A 24,699-nucleotide genomic window follows, 5' to 3' on the forward strand; every position below is an offset into this window, starting at 1 on the left:
AAAATGAACCACTATTAAGATTCTAACCTTCAGTGGCCCAAAAGTCACATAAAAGTCACATAAGCTTTCCACTTACTGTGTAATAGTTGGAAGTGACACGTTCCCATGGTATCCTCCTTTGCTGAATACCCCACTTCCTGGGGATGGCCAGAGTCTCTTGCCTGGCATCAAGCACATTCGCCTCTAACCCAGAAAAGCCTTGCCAGGTCTGCTCCTGGAGTTCGACCATTTGTCCCGTGTGACCTGATTACAGCTTTGATCGATGGCCAGAGCAGCCATCTGCAAAGTACTCAAGGCTTTAGCAAAAGGCATCTTTCATTTCTTTTCAGTGCCTTAAATGTACTTGTAAAGTCACCTTGAGCACACAAAGATGACTTTTGTTTCTCTTGTTGATGAGCTCTCAGATGATCTGACTAGAAAGTGTTTGGTACTGGGCTGCACTGCCACTGGGAAAAATGATATTCTTTCGCCTCTGTTCTTTCTGGCTTTTTCTAGATTCTGTTATTGAATGGAAGTTTTTAACTTATCTTAGTGTGCTTCTGTGGCCTTTTTGTCATGAAACAGAAAAAAGATCTAATGATTTCTGATCCAAACACCTCAGGCTGTTATATAAAGTGAAATGTTCCGAAAACAATTATTTCTCATTCATCAGCAAAGCAAAGTTCTTCCTCCCTGTCTGCGTGTCCTGTTCTGACTCTGCTTTTTTTCCCCAGTCAGTACATCTGAGTGGCAAGCTCCCTGTTTGCTAAGGCTTGAGACAGCAGGGCTTTAATGCACTTTTTTTAATGCCACATCTTTAATACATTACGGAAAATGTTTCTGAGAATATGCTTCTAATGAGAACCTCAGTGTGTTCTCGTTTGTTCCACAGCAACAAAGAAATGGAAAAAAAAAAAAAAATCAGTCACAAGGCAGGCAGTTTCTGAATTATACCTCAGTATAACATAAATACAGCTATGCCAAACACTTTATGAAATGACGTAAGAAGGAATTGAAATAAATTTTTGTCTTTATGTGGCACCACATAATTGAAATGGACAAAGGTCCAAATGTACCAGATGAATCTGGAATGATTACATTTAAAAATATTCAAAAGAATCAAAATAATTTCTCTCTGTTATGCTAGAGGATGTGCAATATGATATATTTTATTTGTTTATATGAATATGAAGTATTCTTCAAATTCCCTTGTACTTCTTTTTGCCTTTGAGCTCCCACTAGTCTTATGGTTGATTAGCTAAGATATTCCTTTCAACAGTTACAACTCCAGAGAGGCAGGAAACAGCAGAGAAACAAAATTATTCTAGAGCATCAGCAGAAACTCAGCAATGCATACTGTAGGGGCAGAGGTAGACAGCAGAAAGGAGAGGTATTCTACCGAGTCAAGTCAGTATTAAACTAAGAAGGAAAAGGCTCTCTGTTGCCTGCAAGTTGGGAAAATAAGAAATTAATACACAGGAAAACTGATTTCCTTCTGGTATTATAACTCTGCTATTCAGTGTGTTGGGAAATAACAAAAAAAAAAAAAGGGAGAAGTAGAATAGCTCAGATTAGACCCCCCTTGGAAAAGATGGCCTACAGGTTTAGAAACGTCATAAAAAATGGAACATCAACATATTTCTGCCCTTTAAGGATGAACAAAGCAAAAAATGATCAGAGATGTAACTAGCTATACATGAAAAAATAGGATTTCAGTTCTCAAAACTGATACTCTTCAAACTAACGGGAATAGTCCTTACACTTTCAGCATCTAGTCTCACTAATACTACCTTAAACTGAAATGCAAAAAATGCTGTCTCTTGTATCTTAATAGATGATACTACCTCCCCCATTTCATTTTTTATATTTTACATACAACCCTTTTCCACCATAATTTTTAATTTGCAAATTAATCTAGATTTATGCAAATCTAGATTAACAAAAAATTTATATTGGCCACAAATTTCAGAAAACACAATGACACATGGAAAAAAAAGTAACCCAGGCAGCTAAGAAGCCAGTCAACTCTGGCGTCAATAACGGGGCAGGGGTTGGGGGGGGAGGAAGGAGGAAGCAGAGAAAGAATGGAAGGATATTAGAGACATTAACATGTATGGAAATGGGATAAAAATCCATCATGACTTACTCAAAGGATCTGGCTAGACAATAACTCCTTTTTTAAATAAAGTATATCTAACCTGGACTTTATTAAAACATTTGATATAGGACTATGTAAGAACAGACAATTAGTAAAGATATATGAAAGATGTGTAAGAAATTGTACTGCACTGAAAGAACAGATCATGCTCCGTACAGAGACTGATTATAAGCAAAGCTCTTCCTTCTTGGCATTAATATTCTCTAGTATTTGTGTGTTAATGAAATTTATAATGAAACAAAATCTGCAGGCACTGTTAAGCCGAAGGATGATCAGAACAAATATAGCAAGAACTGGATAACGTTGAGGACTGTAGCAATATTAAGAACATTGGTTTATGTGAACAGTATTATGAGAAGTCATGTGTTATTAGTACTAAGCAAAAAAAATTCTACCAAAAGCTAGAAGCCACTGCTGGAAAATGAGTGAGGAAGGGAAAGACCTTACTGTACTGTTGCAGGAAAGACTATCATCTGTGAAAGTTACACAGTTGTGAAGAAAGGCAAAGGTGGCTCTTGGAAATAGGGCAGAATTAACACCGCAGTCTAATACAGATTTCATCTGGGATACTGTTTATGGTCCTAGTTATTCCTAATGAAGAACTAGCACTAACTAGTTCTGCATTTCTCTTAACATACTCTTGTATGAGAAAGCTAAAAGAGACTGTCATATTTGATTTCATGAAATGAAGCCTGTGAGAAACTATGACTGCTTTCTTTAAATGTATTATGAAGGTCCCAGCAGGGCTTCGGAAGACATTGAACTAAAAAAAATTGTTGACACAAGCAGTGAGCACAATTTCATGCCTTCGTAGCCATGAAAACACTTGGGGTAGAATTTAGAGAATTTCTAACCATCACAAGAGAGCAGTGGTGAAACAGACATCCAACAGGATCAGTAGGGCAAGAAACCAAGCTACTTTTAGCATGCAGCTTAACCAGTTTAAAGAAGTGATTATGACTTGAGTACCCGCACTGAACCACTCAGAAAGTCACATTCAATCTTCTTCACTCTACCTATCTACCTACCTACCAGCATTTTTGTGTGAAGCGATTAGACAGACTCAGGTTTTTACCTGAACAGAATGACATCTATAAAGAACAATAATTTTCTAAAGCAGCATGAAAGGGTTTCAAAACACAGTTCAAGTATTATTTCTATCCACATTCTTTACAGTAACAAAGGCCATTAAAGAAACACAGGCTAGCTACATGCAGTATCCTGATTTAAATCCATTTTACTTTTGTGATGGTATAACAGAGCTAATAGATCCACAAAGGAGCTCTCCTACAAGCATCCTGACTGCTATGGTAAACTAAACTCCTACCCTTTCTATGATGGAATGAGCACTGTGCTCTTCATACCAAGCAGAACAACAATTTCGAGATCTCAATACCCTGTTTTCCAGGATTGTTTCTTGAAAGATAACTGATCTGGCTTCAAACTTCTACTCCAAATCAGATGAAAGGGAAATTTCAACCTAGAGGTGTCACATTCTAAGTCTGAACGAGAACAAGTGCTCTCATTGAAAAGCAGGGACATAATTTAATTTTCAGGTTTGCATAAGGATTGACCGGGACGTATTTCCTGGGAATATTTCCCAGAGTGGGTCCTGCAAGCATGACAGGCAGGGGATATCTAGTTTGTGAATCCCAAGAAGATTCAGGCATCTCAGCAATGCAGAGAGATGACAAGACTTTGCTGACTGTTTAAACAATGCTGTAAATAGAGAGAAAGGATGTCCTCTGACTCTCCAGCTTTCTACCTTACACACAATTGGAAAAAGAAAAATTCCAGGTCCTTGCTACAACAACAATTAAAAGACACTGCATAGCAAGCCACATTCTCAGTAAAAATCTCTGTAAACCTGAATACAGTTATGGCAGTAGTTTTCTTGCACATTAAGATCAGCTACTATACTGGTAAAAGGCTCAGGTATAAAGTTTTGAATCAAATTCTATAATGAACTGCAACACTGCCCCCCCCAACCAGAAAAACCTCTCAAGGTTTTATACGTTCTCAAAAGAGCAAAGTCCATCATCACATTTGCTGCTTGTGTATTTCAGCATACAGAAGGGGTGAACTTTAATGATACTCATTTTGCTTATTTTATGTGTGTAAATTATTTCAGACAGCAGTGTCACAAGTTTAATTCAGGAAGGGATTTTGGCATATCTTTAAATTACACTAAAATGAATGAAACCTGGACACAAATTTAAAGCATATTCTTAAATGCTTTCTAGAATAGGGAGAAAGCAGCTCAGCTGTACCAAGTTCTTACCAGACTGTAGCACAAGCTACTGTCATTTTGTACTTCAGTGCACACAGAAATCCCACATAATCTTTTATAATACAGAATTTACTTTAAAAATACACATACTTTTGTGTACAGTATCTTAATACATGCCATTAATTTCCATATTGCTTGACACATTCAACTTAATAATAGACCCCAGCTGAATTACCTATGGTTCTCCTGAAAAAGGAAATGTATCTTGAAAGTGCTGATATGATCTTAATTAGAGTGCCCAAACCCGCATGCTATCTTTATAAAAGTGATCATGAATAGTTTTTTCCTCTGATGTACTTAGATTCCCTAAAGATTTTTAAGTGAAAAGAGATATGAAATTTTATTTCAGAACACAAGTCTTACCTACATAGAAAGTTTGATAGAGACACCAGCTATTAGATCAGTATATATAACAGACTGTGTTGTATGCATTTAAAGTTTAACTACAGCACAGGGGTGAGAAAAAAACCCCACAACCACAAAACACCTATTTCAAGGACAATTCTAACCTCTTGCCGTCATTTATAAATGGAAACAAGCAGCCACACAGTTCAGCAGTAAAGGAGGATAAAGAACTGATAATAACCCTCGTGCTCCTCACATGAACTCCAACGAGGCATTTGAATGAGACTTTTAAAGCTGTAAATTGTCCATCAAAACACAGAATAACTTTTGCTAATCCTTGTGCTACAAATTACTAATCCATCTGGAAAGCTATTTTTTTGCATGTGTTTACAAGGATTTAAATGTCATCAGACAGAAAGACAACTAGGTTAGTAGCATGTTAAAAAATTTAAAAAAAAAAAGTCAGAAATAAAAACTCTGAAGCAGTTCACCACAGAATAAGTAGGATTTGCAGAAGTACTTACAGCTCTCAATCTCCAGCGTGCAGTTCTGCTCATCCAGCGGATATCTCCGTAGGTCCATCATACAAGCAGCTGTTGTTGTAATTCTAGGAGGGAAACAGAAGAGCTTGTTAATGTGTCTTGTTCCAATCTTTCCTTGATGGCACGTAGTTGAAAGAAGAAAATATATTTCTACCTAACTGACGCTCTTGCCTATTTTTACTGAAATACCATGTCTGCTGCTTACTTGTAACTAATGCTGTTCTAAGAAGGTTATGCCGGTCTGGTGGGCGAGCAGTTTCCTCTTTACACACCATTATCACAGTACTGTAAGCTTTAATAATCATCAACCAATTTATCCTGACAAAATGAAGCATGAATTAGGATAGCAGTATTTCTTTCATTTTATAGTGGAAGACTTCAAGCCAAAAAGGAAAGGCTCAAAGAAAGGTGGCAGAGGAAATCTAAAGAGGAACAGAAAAGACACATACTTCATATCCTGGGTTAATACCCTAATCTTTAACTACTTCTTTCTTCTGTTTTACAGTGCTTTGCAAATGAAGTATTTTTTATCTTCATGTTAGAATGCAAACATTTTCAGGACCATTTTCACAAACATTTAGACCATATTTGTGCCTCCAGATTTCAGCAAACCTACTAACATTAACATGTGGCAAGTGTGCCTTTTAGATGTTGAGAGAAATATCTGTACTGTCAATAAATCTTTTGCTGATAAACCTCATGGAAGAATATGACCCCGAGCTGAATATGAATCAAGGCACAATTCTCAGCAGCATTTTATTAATGTGTTCCTATCAAGTCTTCTTAATTTGTAGACAAAAATAATTCTTACCCCCCATCCCCTACCCCCGGAGCATGCTATATAACTCTGTAGTAATTAAAAAATATTACCATTTGGAATCTTCCAATAGTCAAAATAGTATGTCCTGCACATACTCCACATAGGGCCAAGTGTGGATTTAGTGCCTAAGCTGAGAGGTTTCTAGCCTTTCTTCTCTCCCCCTCTACCTGGTAAGGGCTCTTCTCCTACAGCTGCTAGAGCCTGGTGATTTATACAGACTCCTCAGAGAAACAAGGACCTTCTCGTGCGTGTTAAGTACAGCTGACTGGCCAACTGCATCTGGGGAACCTGCTTCTACACCAGTAGAAAAATGAGAGCATTGACACAGCAGTCAGCTGTACCAGCTTTCTTCGAGCTGAAAGTTGACCAAATGATTTAGCTCAAATCATAAAATCCAAGATGATGTGGGTGTGCCTCCAAAATGAGACCCAAGTAGATAGATGGAGTGTCTACAGCACAAGCAGACACCGCATGACGCGACAGGATCAGCAGCTACATCTTTCCAGGGTATTCATGAGAGACTGGGTGACCAACAGTTTTATTCTCAAAATCCTGTCCCCTGTGTGAGGGTTACTGGCCTTTCATAGCAGATTATTTAGACTGTTCAATAACTGTTTAAAAAACTTCAGTTTAAAAAACCTGTTTAAAAACCTTATTATTCTTTTACATTCTTTGATCTGACAATACAGAGAACTCTTTCATTTGATGGACCTCATTCTTTCTCCTTAAATACCTAATAAGAGTTTGATAGAAGCAGAAAACTACAATTGCCTGATAGAGGCTCAAAATTGACTCCAGCAATCCTTTCCACAAGGCACTTAAGAAACATTAAGCTATACAATTTTTTCATTAATATCCTTACTCTGTCCTATCTAACAATGCTTTACTGTCATTTCCAGAAAAAAATCCCTGTAAATTTCTTCAAAGAAAAGAGAACCAAAGTAGGGGCAAGTTATTCCTATAAACACTTAGTAAGTCCTACCTCTTTCTTGTCAATCCAGACAAGATCCCTTAATTTTACATTTTGACCATTCATATGTACTGGGCTCTTGGAGAAAAGGAGCACCTTTTGGCACTATGTTCTTTCTTCAATCACTACATGGGTACTCACAGAATTGTTTTCAAAAATATATTGCTTTCAATCAGTGTGGGTCACCACAGATGCTTCAAAAGAAAGCTTCCTGGAGTGAACAAAAGCAGGGGAAAAGAATCCTTTGGCTCCCCACAATGGAAGTCTTCCAGCTTTAACAAAATCAGATTGCTGAGGAATATGTTTGTTCATAGCAAACGCAAATGGAGCAAGCAGCAGTATACATTGTTAAAAAAAACCCCTCTTGCCAGTTCATACTTGGTTCCTTATTTTACAACTTGGAGGAAAATCAAAGAAATTGCCCTGTTCCAGTATCAAAGTAAGATTGACTACTTTGGGGAAAACTTCAGGAAAGGTGGACTGAGACCAGAAAAAAAATTACAGCTCATGGTTTTTGTTTGGTTGTGGTTTTTTGGTGGGGAGATTTGTTGTTTTTATTAATAACCTCAGTATTTCCATATCTATGTGTATATTATAGTCAGGAGTTTTAGAAGAATTTCAGTAGTTCACAGAGGAACAGGCAGGAGCATAGATTTACAGCCAAGGTTTAAGTGCACAAAAGAACCATGGTAAATGCTAACCTGGTTGACTACTATGTTTTCTAATACCTTTCTCTGCACTAAACACGTTCTTCCTACCAAAGTCTACCAGACCAGGGGCTTCAACACAGAGACGAAACCACACCTGTGCTATCCTCAGCAAAGTCTCTGTTCATACTGATGCTGGAGCTGAGCACTCACAATTCTGACATATCTTCAGTAGGATTTGTGGGTGCAAGAAATACTGCAAAAGGGGCCAAAAGCTGCAGCCAGCTAGGATAAAAGCTCTGTAGGGAACATTATCAAATCATTAAAAGACACATTGCCTTACCTCATTAGAAAGTAAATAAAGTGGCACAGTAATGAAAATGGCTGATAGAGCGGAGTTTTAATCAAGCCAAAACAGCAGTTTTGAATAATGTATCTAATTCAACTCACTTGTTCATTCTTATCCATAATGCAAATCCATTGAAATAAAATAAGTCTGTCCTTTCCTCTCTTCGTACCTCCCTCATTTTTTTTCTGACTTCTCTCACATTTATGGTAAAGTAGACAAAGTTCTCTTTCATCTTCAAAATTATTTAAACAACAAAACTATGTTTTGATAATTCTTAGTGGTTTGCAATTGATGGTGAATAGCTAAACCAATTACCAATGCAAGAGCATGCAAGAATTACCACCTTAGAATACTTTTAAAGTCAAGACACGTGACCTATACCTTTTCAGACAGAGGAAGAAACAGCAGTTCATTACAGCAGTTAGGAATACTTGAAACAGACATAAAGCCTCTTCCCCAGAGGAGAGCTATTTCAATTTTCATAAAAGGATTAAAAATATTTTTATACAGCCTGGACTAGTGCACAAAATAGAAAATTGTATTTTGCATAATGTAACCTTGAGAACAAACAATGAAAAAGTGAAAGCTTTTAAAAAACAACACTGTGACTCAACACATTACAGTCATTAGGGATGATAACAGAATAACAGTGCTCTCAGAGAAACACCGTATGAAATGAAACACGTTACAGAACTCTCATACACTAATCTTTTCATCTGCCATTAAAGAAAGAGAAACCTTGTGATATTTTATTTTATGATTCCTAACAGTGCAAACCAGTCTTTAGCTTCCTCTTTTACGATCTATATTTTGCATGTAGACTGATTATGGAACACACACACACAGAAAAGCACAAACCCTGAAGCACTAAACTGACTAAATAAAGTATTACGAAGTAGACCTAAAGAAAACTTTGTGTGTCAAAACAAGCATAGCTACAGTGCAAAGAAACCTGCACCACAACTAACTTGCAGGGAAAGTAAAGTTTGCTGTCAATTATTCGAATAATTCAGATAAACTTTGGGGAGGTTGTATGATTCAAATAACAGCTGGAAATTGGCATTGCTCCTTTCACAGTTCAAAGTTGAAGGCCATAAAGAACTTGTTTATAACACTTCCAAACTTCAAGCGATGCAGAAAATAATACCTGTAACAAATACTATCCCAGCAGTGCTAATTGTTCTTATTTTTCAGTGCTATGCAGGGGATGGTTTTTCAAAATCCCATAGATTTTGCTCTTCTGACAAGTTCAAGTGGGATTTGAAATTCAAAATAGCAACTTAAACAGTTCTGACATCACGAGTGAAGAAAAAACAGCACTGAAAGACAGGAGAGCAATGCTAATGATACATGGAGATGGACAGAATCCAATTCCCTCTTGGAGCTGCAGTGGCTCTGCAAAGCTATGGGAAATAAGCGGCAACAGAAACTTATCACTGCCCTGGAAGGAAGCAGCCCTGACCTGTAATTACAGGATTACAGACACAACAGCAATGGTGAGCAAGAAGGTGACAATTTCAGATAGCTCCTCTGAGTAGAGTGGTAGTATGAGAACTCTGTAACACTCTCTTAACTGTAGCACTGACAGATCCTGATCCTATTGAGTCAAAGACAGAGCTGAAGCCCAGGAAAATACAAAGACTAATTCTTTCTTTAAATGTATGCACATACATCCTGTTGAAAGCAGTGTGAGATTCTGCTTCAGATTTGCGTATCTGAAGGCAGACTAAGACTCCCCATTAACAATATCGGGAGCAAACCAAAGAGCTTGCAAGGATATCACGCTCTCTAACAGACTGCATCTCTTTATCATGGACTTCATAAGAATCCTCTGCACACACTGACTGGGAGTCACAAACTCTCTGAATTAGTTAGTGAAACTATGTACTGCAGCTAAACCCACTGTTCACTTCTGCTTCTTGGAAACAGTCTGGCTGCGCGACAGTTGGAAACGTCAGTGGCAGCAACAGCCAGCAGAACCAATTTCAAATATGTGGAAATCTGGGAACAAAACTGTAATGTGATAAATCTCTCTTCTGAACAATAATATTGGATTTAGACATATGTGTCAAGGTTGTTAGACATACTAACAGATCTACTTTTAAATTAAAATAGATTTATTGCTAATTATAGAGTTCACAGAATTCTTCCTCCTCCTGCTTATTCACATAAAAGATATGCTTCCCTTGTACGATCATAGATTAACAGCTGGCTTTAGCAAAGGATAAAAAACAGTGACATTTCTACAAGACCATCATTAAATCTGAACATTCAGCTACTGACTGCTATAATCTTTCAACTGTAAACTGCATACAGAGCTTATCAGTGTAGTTTTATAGGAAAAAAATAGCAATTGTTTTATTGATGTTGATGTCTCAGTTTGAGATGAAATGATATGCTTGGGCTACCCAGAATCTGTAAAATGCTCTCTTCTAATACTATTCTCAGCATTTCATGAGTATTCCAACCTATGTTCCAACTTAGCTCATTTTTCTTACTCCATTTGGGACTTGCTATCTAATGACATGTAGATATTTTCCCCTTGCCTCTGTTCTGTGCAATCCTTGAATAGTTAGGTACTCTCTGAAAGCACTAAGTGTATTTATTAAAGCTAGAAGGCACAACCATCAAACAAGTTAAGGATAAGGAGGATATGATGCAAAGCGTTTTCTAAAATAATACAAGATAGGAAAAAAAAATTGTAGCTGATAAAACACAGGGAGTTAGAACACACACAGAAACTTCAACCTCATTAAGTTTTGTTGTTGTTTATATTGCTGGTAAAAGAAGTATATGAGATTTTTAAGAGGAAACTAAAATAAATGCCTTTGATCTTTCTTAGGAAGAACCTCTGCATATCTCTGCTGAAGGATAGCCTGTTGTGCCACCTGCATGCTAGCTAGGAAGAGTCATGGAAAACCGGAGAATTTGGCTGTTATTTCATGGTACAGGAATTCCAACTCAGAAGAATCAGAATTTTGCTGCAGATTTCTATGGAGTGATGCTCAGTTTTCTGCTATATCTTTCCACATGTAGCTCTCTAAATTGTTCTTTAAATTAGATAGCATTGCCTACTATGCTGTCACTGAGTCCAAAACTCAGCCACGACATCATGTTCATAATTTAAATCCCTGCAAAAAGCACACATCACTGCAGTAAAATCTTCTGGTACAATAATCTCTGCTTTAGACTAAAGTTATTCAGGCCTTTCTCTGAAGTAATACGTGCTCCTCTAGAAGATAACACCCATACATTACAATGCAGCAGCTATGGCAGAAGAGATGAGAGGAGCACTTCATAATTTTAATATTTTATCACTGTATCCTCATCTTTCCGCATTCACTTCATTTCTCTCATTCAAAAGAAATAAAAATAAATAAAAAGGAGAATGCTAAAACACTACAGGACTTACAGAACAATGAAACAATACGAGTGTGATGGCTGAGTGACTCAGTATGTAACAACCAACCTTGGAATAAAGAGCTAGGACATCTCCTCCACTTATACAGAGTTCATAGTCCTTTTGCTTTATGACCATCACTGGAACACTTAAAGTTTTACTTTCAAATATTTTGCAAAACACGGTCCTTATTCTGGTTGCAAAAACTGCGTGTCTATTTCACTCAGATAATGTCAGCATTGAAATAAAAAGTGCATTACTTCAGCTTCTTTCTCTTAAAAATGTATATTGCTACCACCCAAGACATGTTATATACTACAAATACATCATATACACAAAACATCTTTAAATCAGTTGTGTCCTCTTCAACAGGAAAAAGAAGTTTATCATTCATAAATTTCTTGGAGAAAATTGTATAACTCAATGCATTTCAGAACATATGAAACATCTTTCTCACAACCTTTCGAGGCAGGCTCACCAATTACCATCACGGGCAAAACAGACTCAGCTTGGGGAAAATTAACTCAATTTATTACAAACCAACCAGAGTAGAGTAATGAGAAATAAAACCAAATCTCAGAACACCTTCCCTCCACCCCTCCCTTCTTCCTGGGCACAACTTCACTCCCGGATTCTCTACCAAGCCCCCCCAGCAGCAAAGGGGGACGGGGAATGGGGTTTACGGTCAGTTCATCACACGTTATTTTCTGCTGCTTCATCCTCCTCAGGGGGAGGACTCATCACACTCTTCCCCTGCTCCAGCGTGGGGGCCCTCCCATGGGAGACAGTCCTCCATGAACTTCTCCAACGTGGGTCCTTCCCACGGGCTGCAGTTCTTCATGAACTGCTCCAGCATGGGTCCTTTCCACGGCATGCAGTCCTTCGGGAGCACACTGCTCCAGCGTGGGTCCCCCACGGGGTCACAAGTCCTGCCAGAAAACCTGCTCCGTGGGCTCCTCTCTCCACAGATCTGCAGGTCCTGCCAGGAGCCTGTTCCAGCATGGGCTTCCCACGGGGTCACAGCCTCCTTCGGGAACCCACCTGCTCCAGCGTGGGGTCCTCCACAGGCTGCAGGTGGATATCTGCTCCACCGTGGGCCTCCATGGGCTGCAGGGGGACAGCCTGCCTCACCGTGGTCTTCCCCAGGGGCTGCAGGGGAATCTCTGCTCCGGCGCCTGGAGCATCTCCTCCCCCTCCTTCTTCACTGACCTTGGTGTCTGCAGGGTTGTTTCTCTTACATGTTCTCACTCCTCTCTCCGGCTGCCGTTTTTTCGTCCCAGCAACTTTTTTTCCTTCTTAAAAATGTTATCACAGAGGCGTTACCACTATCGCTGATTGGCTCGGCCTTGGCTGGTGGGAGGTCCGTCTTAGAGCCGACTGGTATTGGTTCTGTCGGACACAGGGGAAGCTTCCAGCAGCTTCTTACAGAAGCCACCCCTGTAGCCCCCCTGCTACCAAAACCTTGCCACACAAAGCCAATACAATGAGAATATAAGAAGATTAAAATTTATTGCATTCTCTTTAAAAATAGCTAAATTACAATTCTGATATTACATTACATTTAATACAGACTCTCTTAAACTATGGAAGAGAGCTAGAACTTTCTAAGGAGACACATGGATTTGATAGCTTTTTAATCAATTCTCAGCGCCTAAAATAACTGGTGCTTAGTTCTAGTGAATATGTTGGACTGTAAACATACCCTACATTAACATTTTTTATTCCAGGATTATAAAGATACAATGTTTAATTAAATAATTGAAAAACTAGGGGAAAAACGGAAGATCATCTCCACAAAATATCCATTGCTTCAATGCACAAATTGTGCAGATAATACTGCCACTAAAAATGTAGAAATAAGGAAGTACGGGTTATCGTAGGTAAAATAGTATGAACTTTGCCCACAGGCTACCTTTTTATGCCTTAAGAGAGTAACAACTACAGTAGCACTGCCACCCTATAGTGCAACACTTGTCTTTGGAAGAACACCATCTTGTTTCCCTCAGGAGCCTGTGTCTGAATGTTAAGTCATGTGGGTCTTAAAAAACAGGGTGTAACCTTCTCCTCCCCACTCCTGAAATGTCTGCAGTAGTCGACCTCCAGCAACTGCTGGACACAGCTGCTCGTGGAAACTATCTTCAAGGCAGATGTCAGTAGTATCTACACAACTTGTGGCTCCCGCACCTTTGTCTGTTAGTGAAGAACTTGTGCTCTGGATGATGAGCTCACGCAGAAACTGCATTCACTTCTTTGCTGTGTTCTTAATCTCTACTTTCTATGACCAAGTCAGTCCTGCAAAATCCTTTTGTCTCACAAAATGCCACCATGAATATTACCAATTACTTGCCTATTCAGGGAGACATCTGAGTGGAAGGCATTTTCACCATTCTGGAGAAAGGAAGTTCTACCTAAGTTAAAAATTAATGTGAAAGTCAAAACAATCTTCAGTAGAAAAGGCACATTCAGCTTTAAGATTGCAACTTATTTAGTAATTCTTACAGAAGAAGTAAGATAAGAGCCAAAGCTCCTGTTCCTCTCGCTTTTGTGAGTCGGAATAAGACGACTCATTTCCCACAGGGAAGTGTCAATAGAAATAATAAATTTAAGTGGATTCTTCATAAGCTGAATTACTCTCAGATCCAAAAAGGTGGAAAAAAAAGTCAGTAAAAACCCTCTAGCACAGACCTGAATTATTTCAAGAACCTTTGCAACAAAGCAGTAACCCATAAAATTCTAACATTCACAAAATTCCAAGACAAAAGTAAAATGAACTCTCCCTGTCCTAAAGCAGGAGTCACATTTTAAAAGCAGTCAAACAGGGAGACAGTTAACAGCCAGAATGAAAGCAAACTGTGTAAAGCATAGCAGAATTAATACGCACAGGTTATTACTTATTAATTCAATTGTGATTAGAAATTTTCATCCACACAGACTGGGATGCAATAATAGTTGCACTGCCTATGTGACTGTAGGTCTTCAATTAGACCATTTACTTTCTATGCTTTTTCACCCCCCATTAAACAATCTCCTATATACCTTTCTAATTCTAGCAAAAAAAGTTCACAAACATCTATTTCTTTCCTCTTCACTCGGCCCTAACAGAACTTCACCACTGCTAGGAATGAAGTATTTAATCAGCTTCTCTTCATTTCTTCTTCTACTTTCTGTCTATAGAAAACCTGAAGTTCCCCCAAATACATCAGAAACTTTTTCAGTAGCATGTCAAAGTGACTAGTACAACCAACCATGGGTGATTTGCTCCCCATGAAAGAGAATGGGCAAGGGAAAAAATCCTCCTCTGAGCAGATCTGCAACCACAGCATTGTGTGCTAACACTGGTGCCTTTGAGTAACCATTGCTGTCCAGGCTATTTCTAGTGCCCCATTTATGTAAACTTCCCAGACAGCATTACTCTAGGCCACCTCTATCTATAACAAACTCTCAAACAAATTTATATTCTTTTTTTTTCCCTGTTCTGCTTTTACTGATGACAAAGAAGATGTTCTCCCATTCGTTTCTCCCTGAATAAGTCTAAAAAACAAACTGCCATTCACCAGATACTCAGATTCAGAAAACAGAGCATGCTGAGTGATCCCCCAAAATAAGAGGCACAGATCTCCTGTGTCACAAGGGAGCTCATCCTGACCAATTCAACCCACTACAGCACAGTTACCTCACCTACTACAGCTGTAATGCGCTCTGCAGGCCTTGAAGTACTCTTGCAAAATGGATCTCCTTACCTCTGGTAACAGATACCTCTTTCATTCTCTACCAGAGAGAGGTCAGCCACTATCAAACAGCTGTATAATTTTTTTTTTTTTAATTTCTGATGAGAGCTGCAAGCACAGGCGGTAGCTAAGCACATCAGAAAGGCCTCTATGTTGATGTAGCTAAAAATCTCTGCTGTCCCCACCTTCCCTGTCCCCTCATGCTTCTTCTAAGCTTAACACAATGCAACAAGCAAAAAAGAGAATGAGAAACTTTTTGTACTACTATTGAACAAGCTGATTAAATCTACTGTAATCTACAATAACCCAAATATCCTTGTAATTGACTATTGTCATAAGATCAATATCTCTTGCTTTGCAAATAAATATTTCAGCTTCGCTCTGGTATTTAGGGAACAGTAAGAGACACATATCCAAATACGTAATTCTACTCTGGTGACATCCTTTCAAATATCACTGTAATATCAACTGTCAATAAAGAGAGAATACAAACAAACAATACAGATGATCTTAAAGCTCCAAAGCATCTGAAGTACTGCCCTCAGACTTTATGCCTACTATGCTAACATATTAACACTACCATTGGCTAGATAATCACATTGACACTAATGTGTCACTTCACTTTTAATTTTACTGAATGACCATTATTTGTAGTTAGTAGGTGGTAATGTTTCACCCGCCTGTGGCAATAAGGGGGGAGGGGGGGGGTAAGGTGTGAAGTCCATGACAGATTTTGTAGGGCTCAGAAATACATATATCACTGCTACTGGTAAAACAAAACGTAAATGGGTATTACATTTCAGTGAGGTTGAGACTGACTGTACTGCCATTAATCTTGTATCTACAATACTAATTGCAAGCATGTTTGAGTATCCTCACCCGATCAGCATCTCCAGGGGCTGTGTACAAGGTTTTAAAGATAAATAAACAAATAAAATTACACCTCTAATGAGAATCCTGCTTTCCACCCTCTTTCCTGCCCCTTGCTTTTGATTGCAAGCTTCGTGATTCGGTATTCAAAACCACATCTTTCAGGACTCAAATTCAACCCAAAGGAAAACAGGAACCCTGTTTTTAAGTTCTCCTTGGAAGTACCTATCTTGCTATATACAATGGGTTTCAAAGTATATGAAAGTGTGATTTAAAAAGAAGAAAATAAAAATACCTTTGAAACATTTAGAGCAATTCAATAAAGTTCACAACTGAGCAGCCATATAAAAAACCACTACTGATTTCATTTTGCGTTCTTATGCATCAGGAATGACAAGCAACATGAATACGTTCACACACACACATATATATACATAACAACATAAATAATATATGCTCCTTAATCATCCTTCCTTGATGCATCCTGTTTCTGATTTGTAGGGCTTCTCCCTGCAGTTATATTTTCCTTTTTTTGCAGCCAAATACTATTTTCAATCCTTGCCAAACAGACTAACAAGAATTGGGTTTCAGTGATTGAGAAGTATTACATATCACCTAGTTTGTTATCCTTGATTTTACACAAATCTTTACCATCAATAATTCATGAACTGTACTTCACTGCTGCATCACCAAAGTCAATTCTTAGATTTAAGACAGAAGAAAAAAGCTGATCAAAATATTAATGCCATGAGACCCCAATTACTACCTAGCACTGATCTATACAGTTTCATTCCTAAGAATCTTTTTTTTTTTTACCATGATTTTTATCTAATTTCTTTACACTATTTGATTTACTAATTCCTATAACTCATATGTTAACAATAAATCTATCATCTCAGGTTGTGTAGGTTTTAGTTTTTACAGCAAAAAGTTACCATCATACGACCAGAAAAAAGTAATAATTAGTCTGATTTGTTTTGTTTTGACAGCTCTGATGTCAGCACACCATACACACTGCATACAAACATATCATTGGGCAGCTTCCATGGCCAGTTTTCAAAACCGTGTTAAGTCATGCACTTAAGAGTGAAGCCACAGCAGTACTGAGGGCCTATTTGAAGATATTAGAGTGGTACAACTGACATAATACATAATGACCTGGAACGTCTCGTAGAATTAAAAGGGCCAATGTGAAATTACAGATAAGTCCTTGGGGAAGGATTTAACGGTTCTTTCTGCAGCAATTGTCATGTCCATAGACTAGTTATTACTGAACAGTATAGAGTTTATCCATGAGTGAGAAAGTTTTTCCCCAGGACAGGGAGAAACTAAAAGGGTTGAAAGCACTCAAAGAAATTAGATACCAAAAATAGGGGGGGGAAAAAACACCAAACAATATACCTATAATAAAATTTAGGTTTGATACTGATGTTAATCATGCACCATATAGCAAGTACTTCACACTAGTCTACTTGTACAAATACAGATCTGCAAGCCCTGTAGATCCAAGTATCTTCAAGTGCATTACAGGTATCAGTTACTGAACTCTCACAAAATGGCAGAGGGGTAGGGTAACGATATTTTTAAGGCAGAATGAATGCCTTCAGTGGCACAACCTCAGTCAGGATTCAACAGACAAATTCTTTAGTCCGATGTGGCTAACCACAGACTACTTCCAACTACTTCTCTGGCTTTTAACTTTTCTTAGGAACCACTCCTCCTCACATGCTTGCCATGTGCTACAGAAAGAGGCTGACACTGCACTGGTAAGTGGGTGGGAGGCAGCATTATCAAACAATGAGGGACAAGCAACCATGCTGCTGATTGGTTTTGAATTGCCTGGTTTTGTTTCAGTGATGTTTTTCTTTCCAGAAGATTTGTTTCAGTTGTATTAAGCATATCACATAATTTATTCTGTAGAACAGATTTTTATTTAATATTTTTAAAAATACGTATTATTTATCAATTAATGTTTTAGTGCTCATATTTACTCTTCCAATTTACCTAAGCAGATGTGTATGTATGCCAAACAGGATATCAAATCCGGTACTGAGTAAATAAGATGCCATGTCTGACAAAGATGGATAATAAAAATACAGATAATGGGTATGCAAATATGAAAAAAAATGTATTGTGCTAGTATACATTTCTTCCATTCCAGAACAATATTTTGAAATTATAGAAGAGAAATTGCTCACTTAAAGTGACTACCAGAATTCTTAAAATTGGCTACAATTTATTCCAGTTTTCGCTAATCATGATTTGATTAAAGTACTGTCTATAAAGCATAGATGAAAAAGACATACTATGTAAAGCACCCTATACGTGCACACTAAGAACTAACCCCTAGGGATATAAAGCTGCAGAACTTCACTGTTCACCTGAGCCCTGTATGTCCAGAGTGTCAGTGGGGCTTCTCCACCTCAATTAACAGCCAGATCTGGGGCTGTTTAAGCTGTCTTTAATAAATCACCTGTTTGCATTGTAGTTACATACGCCATCTGAACAACTATTCCCATGTGAACAGTATTTAATTGAGGACAATGAATAAAGATTTAGCAGATATTTTTAGGCCTAATTCACAGCATACAGGTTTCAAATAACAGATTCCTATTAATGTCAAATGACTTTAGATAAGGCTCCTGGGGGGGCAGGGCAGAGACAAAAAAAAAAAGACATACAGATGATTTTGTATATAAAATGCTACAATGGGGAGTTGGGAAAGGAAGAGGATCCTTCTCATTCATATAAATGCTTTAAGATAGGTCTGACTTGGACAAAATATGAACAGTTTATTCTGCACATTTTATTCTTAAACATTGATATTCTTCCTACTTGGGCTAATCTGCAAGTAGACACCTGTGGAGAAAACCCATTTTGCAGCTATTTCTGATCATACTCCCTCTTTTCTTTCCCTAACAGATAGGTCTACTGACATGATACCTAAACCAGTAGATTTTTTTTTTTCTTTGACAATGAAAAAATAAATTACTTAGAACTGCCTCCTATCACATTCCAGATGTCATGCCTGGCCCCAGTGCTCTTCTTATCTATTGTGTTAGGCTTATACCGTCAATCCTCCATTTCATATCTGGTCCATTTTAGACCCCAAATACACTTATTACTTTAATATATTAATTAAAGTAGCAGCAATATTCTTTTGAAAATGGGAAGCCATGTTCTCCTTTAACATTTCCAAATCAGTATCTACATTTCAGACCAATTCAACTTTAGTTAAAGGTTTACTGGATGCATGAAAGAAGGACACAGTTGGGGTTTTTTTTTCTTTAACAATGAGTCAAACCTAATGACTACAATTAACAGGCAACTAAGTTAACTCCAGCTATGCTACTGAAATCCACACTATTTCCCAAAGGTTACATCTCCTCCTGTACCAAAGTTAGGATGTTCAGTTACGACCTTTCTCTTCCTCCCCTTCATTTCAGAACATTCATAACTTTGATCCAAACAGAACCAGGAAAAACACCCCAAAAACTTCTGATACACTAGCTGCATCATAGTGGCAAGAAGAACTGAAAGCTTGATAAGCTATATAAAACACTGAACATTGGAAATCTAAATAGAAAAGCTGCATAGAGGCTGCTTTTTGATATTCAGATGGTCCTTTCCCATTTCTGAAATAATACCCTTGAAACTTCTCAGTAACTAGATCTCAGGGGCTAGAACACTAATCCATACACTGCAAAAAAATGAGGGAGTTTCCTCCTAATTACCATGTTTTCCTGCAGAATATGTTTTTTAATAAATAAAATTTGTATTCATTTAAGACAAGCTTCAGTAATCTTACCAAGGTCCCTTCTTTTCCATTTTAATGCTAGTACGATCCATCAGTTTCTATAGTCACTTATTTGCATTTATGATCAATAAAGCTATTAGATTTGGAAGATAATTGACTTTGACCTGCCGAACAGCCTGAGATGATTCTGTACACAATGACATTATCAGATAGTGTATGACCTGAGTCTCAAAGAGAATCAGAAGAGTTCAACTGATTCTAATCAGAGTTTAATTAGGTCTCTGCTTTCCATATACTTATGGAGACAGTGGGTATCACTTCTAACATTTCATGTATCCAGAACTGCATTTTAACAATTCATGCTGCAGTGAAAGTTGAATCAATACATAGGCTATATATGAAGGATTTCTTCGTATTGTGTACTTTTTAAATTTAATTTAGAAAACCCATTCCCCATTGCTTTTCATGTTACCTTAGCTATACATGAGACCTTCTTTTGTCCAAGAAACAAGTTATGACTAGTTCACATTTGAGGTGGATGAAGAGTCAGCTAAGAAACATCAGTCCTACCCTGAATACAGCAAATATACATTTGATGAGAAAATAAATGCTTATCTGAGATATGTTGGACCTGTCCTGGAGCCATTCCTTGTATTCAGGGATTTTTTAAAGTCATCATTTTGCTGTAGAAAGTGCATCTTTTTTCTTCTTTTTTTTTTAAACAATCTCTAAAATTGCTTCCATGCTTTACTTAAAAGTCTTTTATACATAATCAATAGGACAACACATACTGAAACACAGTAAATTAAATTCAGAGCATCGGGAAGGCATTTACTTGATTAAATATACAGGTACTTTGAGGTGACTGAAAACAATGGCATGAACCCACAAGGTGAAAGCATCACTTGCATGCTATGCACTGCATAGCAGGTTCAGCACAGAGCCATCCCAGAGGCACAGCAGTGAGTCTGATGGCTGCCATGTCCTCTTTTACACATCCTTACCCACTCCTGAGCTCAGGCATGGGAGCAATGGCCATCCAGTCACAGCCCTTCGGCAAAATGTGGACAACTTCTCACAAAATCAGCCTGTTTTATAGGCTTTAGAGGAGGGAATTTCCAGCAGCAAAACAAGTATTTCCTAGAATTCACACTTATAAAGCAAGAATTTCAAAACACAAGAGTTTGAGTTTGTTCCCCTATGTCAAATCTGGTGTTTATCAGAGAAATCTTCACTGTGAAGAGCACTGAGCATCTCTTTTAAATGTTATTTTTCACATTATGAATGTCTGCATGTCAACACTGTTATCTGATACCAAATGATGGTAAGAGGACGTGACAGTTTCCATTAACTACCTGGCAAGAACACCTTTTAATTTTCTTAATGTACAAGGAAGAGTTTGCACCACTCCCTCCATCAGGCATTATACTTATGGGAAAGATGTTTGAAGAGCTTTTTAAAAAAAACAACAGAAAAGTCTTAGCAGGGATGTGGACTTCGCTGCCTGCAATATGGGCACTGTAGGAGAGAATGCTGTATAATGAAAGACCCACACTTTTATGGGCAAGCAGGCTTCTCAAGTGAGAAATGGAAAGGTACATGAAAATTATCTCTGCCATGTCTTGAATGGGTAAGATAGTTCTGTCTAAGCCAGTCCCAGCATTCTTCTCATTTCACAATATTCATGTCACAATACATATTCCCAAGTATCTAGTTAAATGCTGCACGGGGAGAAATATCTACCTGTTTGGTTTTGGTTTGGGGTTTTGGTTTTTTTTGTTTTTTTTTTTTAAATTGGCACAACATTTCAGTATTTCACACACAAACTTATGTTCAGCTATTTCAAGCACTGACTAGAATTCATCACTACTGTCATGCGTTACATATGTTCGTTTAACCTAAAGCTAGAGCTAGTGACTCTGCAAAATCTCTCTTATAGGTGGAAAATCTCATTTCTAACCATAGACCAGAAATTTAGCAATTAATGTCAGCAGTTTAACAACTTTCTTGTTAAGGTTAAATGTTTTCCCCTTGATGTTCCTCCAAGCTGACAAATGAGAAGACTAATCATATGAACATCAGTATTGCACTAAGGAAGTAGGCCTTCAGAAGTTAGATGGACTCTGCTTGTATTGTAATCCACATTTCACAGAGATAGAGGCACCGAGGTGATAACCAGCTTGTTCAAGACTGCTATACTTCTCAGAATTTTCAACAGTCACCAATCTCAAATTTATGATGCTGAAAGCATGCAAGTATGTTTGTGGTGCAGTGGCTCTTTCTCAGGTTTTCATTCACTCAAAGTTCTCTTCTAGTCAACGGGTTCAATCATGACTGCAGTGCCTTAACAAGGTCTTAATAACTTCTCTCTTCTTGGAATAGCAGAAAGCCTCCTAAATGCAGAATACCAGCACCTCATTCAGAAGGCAAACTACATATTATGCAAAGCCTTTGCATTGTCTGTGTTAGGTGACAGAAACCATGCACGGGGTGCAAGCCTACAACTCTGTATGTAGGAAAAACAAGTTTGTTCCAGGTCCTTTCTACTCCTTTTTAGGTCACTTCCCCATTCACATTTCCAACCGTCTATATCTCAGGAACCTTGACACTTGCCAAATTTAGTCCTCAAAGCCACTCCTCTCCCCCTCTCTCTCAGCATCACTCCTCTGTGACCCAAAGGGTCATTACTCCCTCACCCACTTCCCTTGCAAGCAGCTTCAAGTACAGAGGTATTAATCCCTGTATTGCCACAGACAATATGTATACTTGATAAGGAGATGCCAGAGGTAGAACTCTCATTGACAGGAAAATAACTGTTCTCTCAGTTTGCAAAAAATAACTTTTAAATTATGAGTAAAATATATAAAATCAATTACTTTTGTGAAGAACAAACCCAGAAAATGTTTGAACGCAGAAATGGCAATACTGTTCTGTGAAAGAAGCAAGAGTAGACAATCTGGTGAGTAGGATGGCCATGACAGACAGATGACATCAAAGAATTAATTAAATTTTAAGGAATTGTCTTTATTGGTTGTGCCTAAATTATTACTTTTCCTGTTGTTTCTTGCACACCATAAGAATGAATAAATGTATGAGTAAGAAAGAAAAGCAAAACAATAAAAAAAGCAGTAGAAGTATTTACTTCCCATCTGTCACATACAAATCACACTTGAATTCCAGTAATTCGAAAAAATGTTTGCAGCGAAACTTAAATACCTGTAAATCTTGACTTCAGTTTTGGCTGGGTTACAGACTAAAAAGTCTGTGAATCTTTTGAATGCATAAGGAATGACTTATAGTTACCCACATAAAACAGGCACTGCAAGTTTCACATGTTGTCGGTAGGAATGAAGATGAAAATTCAGTGCTTCTGGCTGTGATTTGCTTGAAGGTTTCGGGCAAAGCTTGGCACAGGTGTGCTTAAAAGAAGAAAGCGCACATCCAAATTCTGCCTCTTAGCAACAAGATATAATCTTAGTATTTGATTTAAAAGGCAGGTGGTGAATCACAAATCTTCATAAATAAGGAGATGGCAGTACACCCTCTTTGCATGGTTTAAATGTCATGAGAGGAGGAGATGGAAAGCGAACTATCACATAGCTAAGCCACTACCATCTGCACAATTAATATATGTTCTAAGCAACGAGGGAGTAGGAGGGAAAAGCATCATCACTTATGACCGTGTAGTCATTAGCCAAGATCCTAATCTTCATTAGACAAACGAATTAAAACTCACCATTTACTGAAGCTGTCACAGTGGCTCCAAAACAATACTCTAAAAATGGTCCCACTGGAGTTGGAATGAAAATGATGCATTTTGAAGGAGTAGTTAGTAAGCAGAAGCATGACATCAAGATAAGCTGACAATCTAATGCTATTAATCCAAGGCAACCCTCCTCCCTCCCCTCCAATTCAAGCCATTTTTACAATAAGGAAGAAAAGAAAATAGAGCACATCACAAATTTTAGAGGAAAATGATGACTTAGGGGATAAACAAGGTCTGTAATTGAATGAAAAACTGACCACAAAAACATAACTGGCTTTCCAAAAGATTTAGAGATTGTACAAACTTTACATTAGGAAACTGCTGAACAGAAAGCCTGGATGAGCACACAGTGATGAGGCAGAAGAGTAGTTAAGAAAAGCCAGAAGGGAAGAGGATAATGCATTTTCAAAGCAAACACAAGGAAGCAGGAGAACTTTGTCAGTGCTAAGAATATATTTGATCAGTTACAAATTGGGTGGGGAAACCTCTCACACTGCCAGCCACAGAACTCAACTCACCTATACAGTTTATTTTCATTACTACTCAAATATTGAAAATAATACAAACGTAATGCTCAAACAGGGAAGGGGAATGTTTTTGCCAACATTGACCCTTTTTGCCAACATTAGGAGGCAATGTTTATCTAAATGGAAACTCTCCCATGTTCCTGGCTACAAAATGGCTTCACTGAAACATTTTTAGTAGATAAATCTTCTGATGCAGGCCTGACACGCTGTTCTCTTAATTGATATCACACTTTCAGGATGAAGGACAAAAGATTATTGGTCACACTAGGCCTGTACTACCAATGTCTTTTAAAAAGCACTTTGAACGTTATATTTTCCGGGACTGCTAAGAACTGCTGAACAACAAATAACTGCAAGAAATAAAACTTTTCATTTACTCATCCCCATCAAAACTAATGAACACAAATGAACACTCGTTTTCTGCTCATTTCTCTTAACTGAAATGAAATTTTATAAGTCTGAAAGTATGAGGACACCTTATTTCTATAAATACTTCTGGTTTTCTGCCATAGGCACAGTATTAAGTTTGCCACATTCACACCCCATTTTGC

General features: G+C 37.9%; 1 protein-coding gene across 3 annotated transcripts in view; it reads right to left on the minus strand.

Moving 5' to 3' along the window:
- The window catches only part of GABRB2 (gamma-aminobutyric acid type A receptor subunit beta2), a 179,358-nt gene that overhangs the window by 77,054 nt on the left and 77,605 nt on the right, over window positions 1–24,699 (minus strand). For all 3 annotated transcript variants that reach the window (XM_052771946.1, XM_052771947.1, XM_052771945.1), the window contains one exon: window positions 5,297–5,379. In XM_052771946.1, coding sequence (XP_052627906.1) covers window positions 5,297–5,379 — 83 coding nt within the window. The remainder of the gene's footprint in view (window positions 1–5,296; window positions 5,380–24,699) is intronic.

The sequence above is a fragment of the Harpia harpyja genome, chromosome 20 (genome assembly GCF_026419915.1).
Source record: "Harpia harpyja isolate bHarHar1 chromosome 20, bHarHar1 primary haplotype, whole genome shotgun sequence".
Taxonomy (NCBI): domain Eukaryota; kingdom Metazoa; phylum Chordata; class Aves; order Accipitriformes; family Accipitridae; genus Harpia; species Harpia harpyja.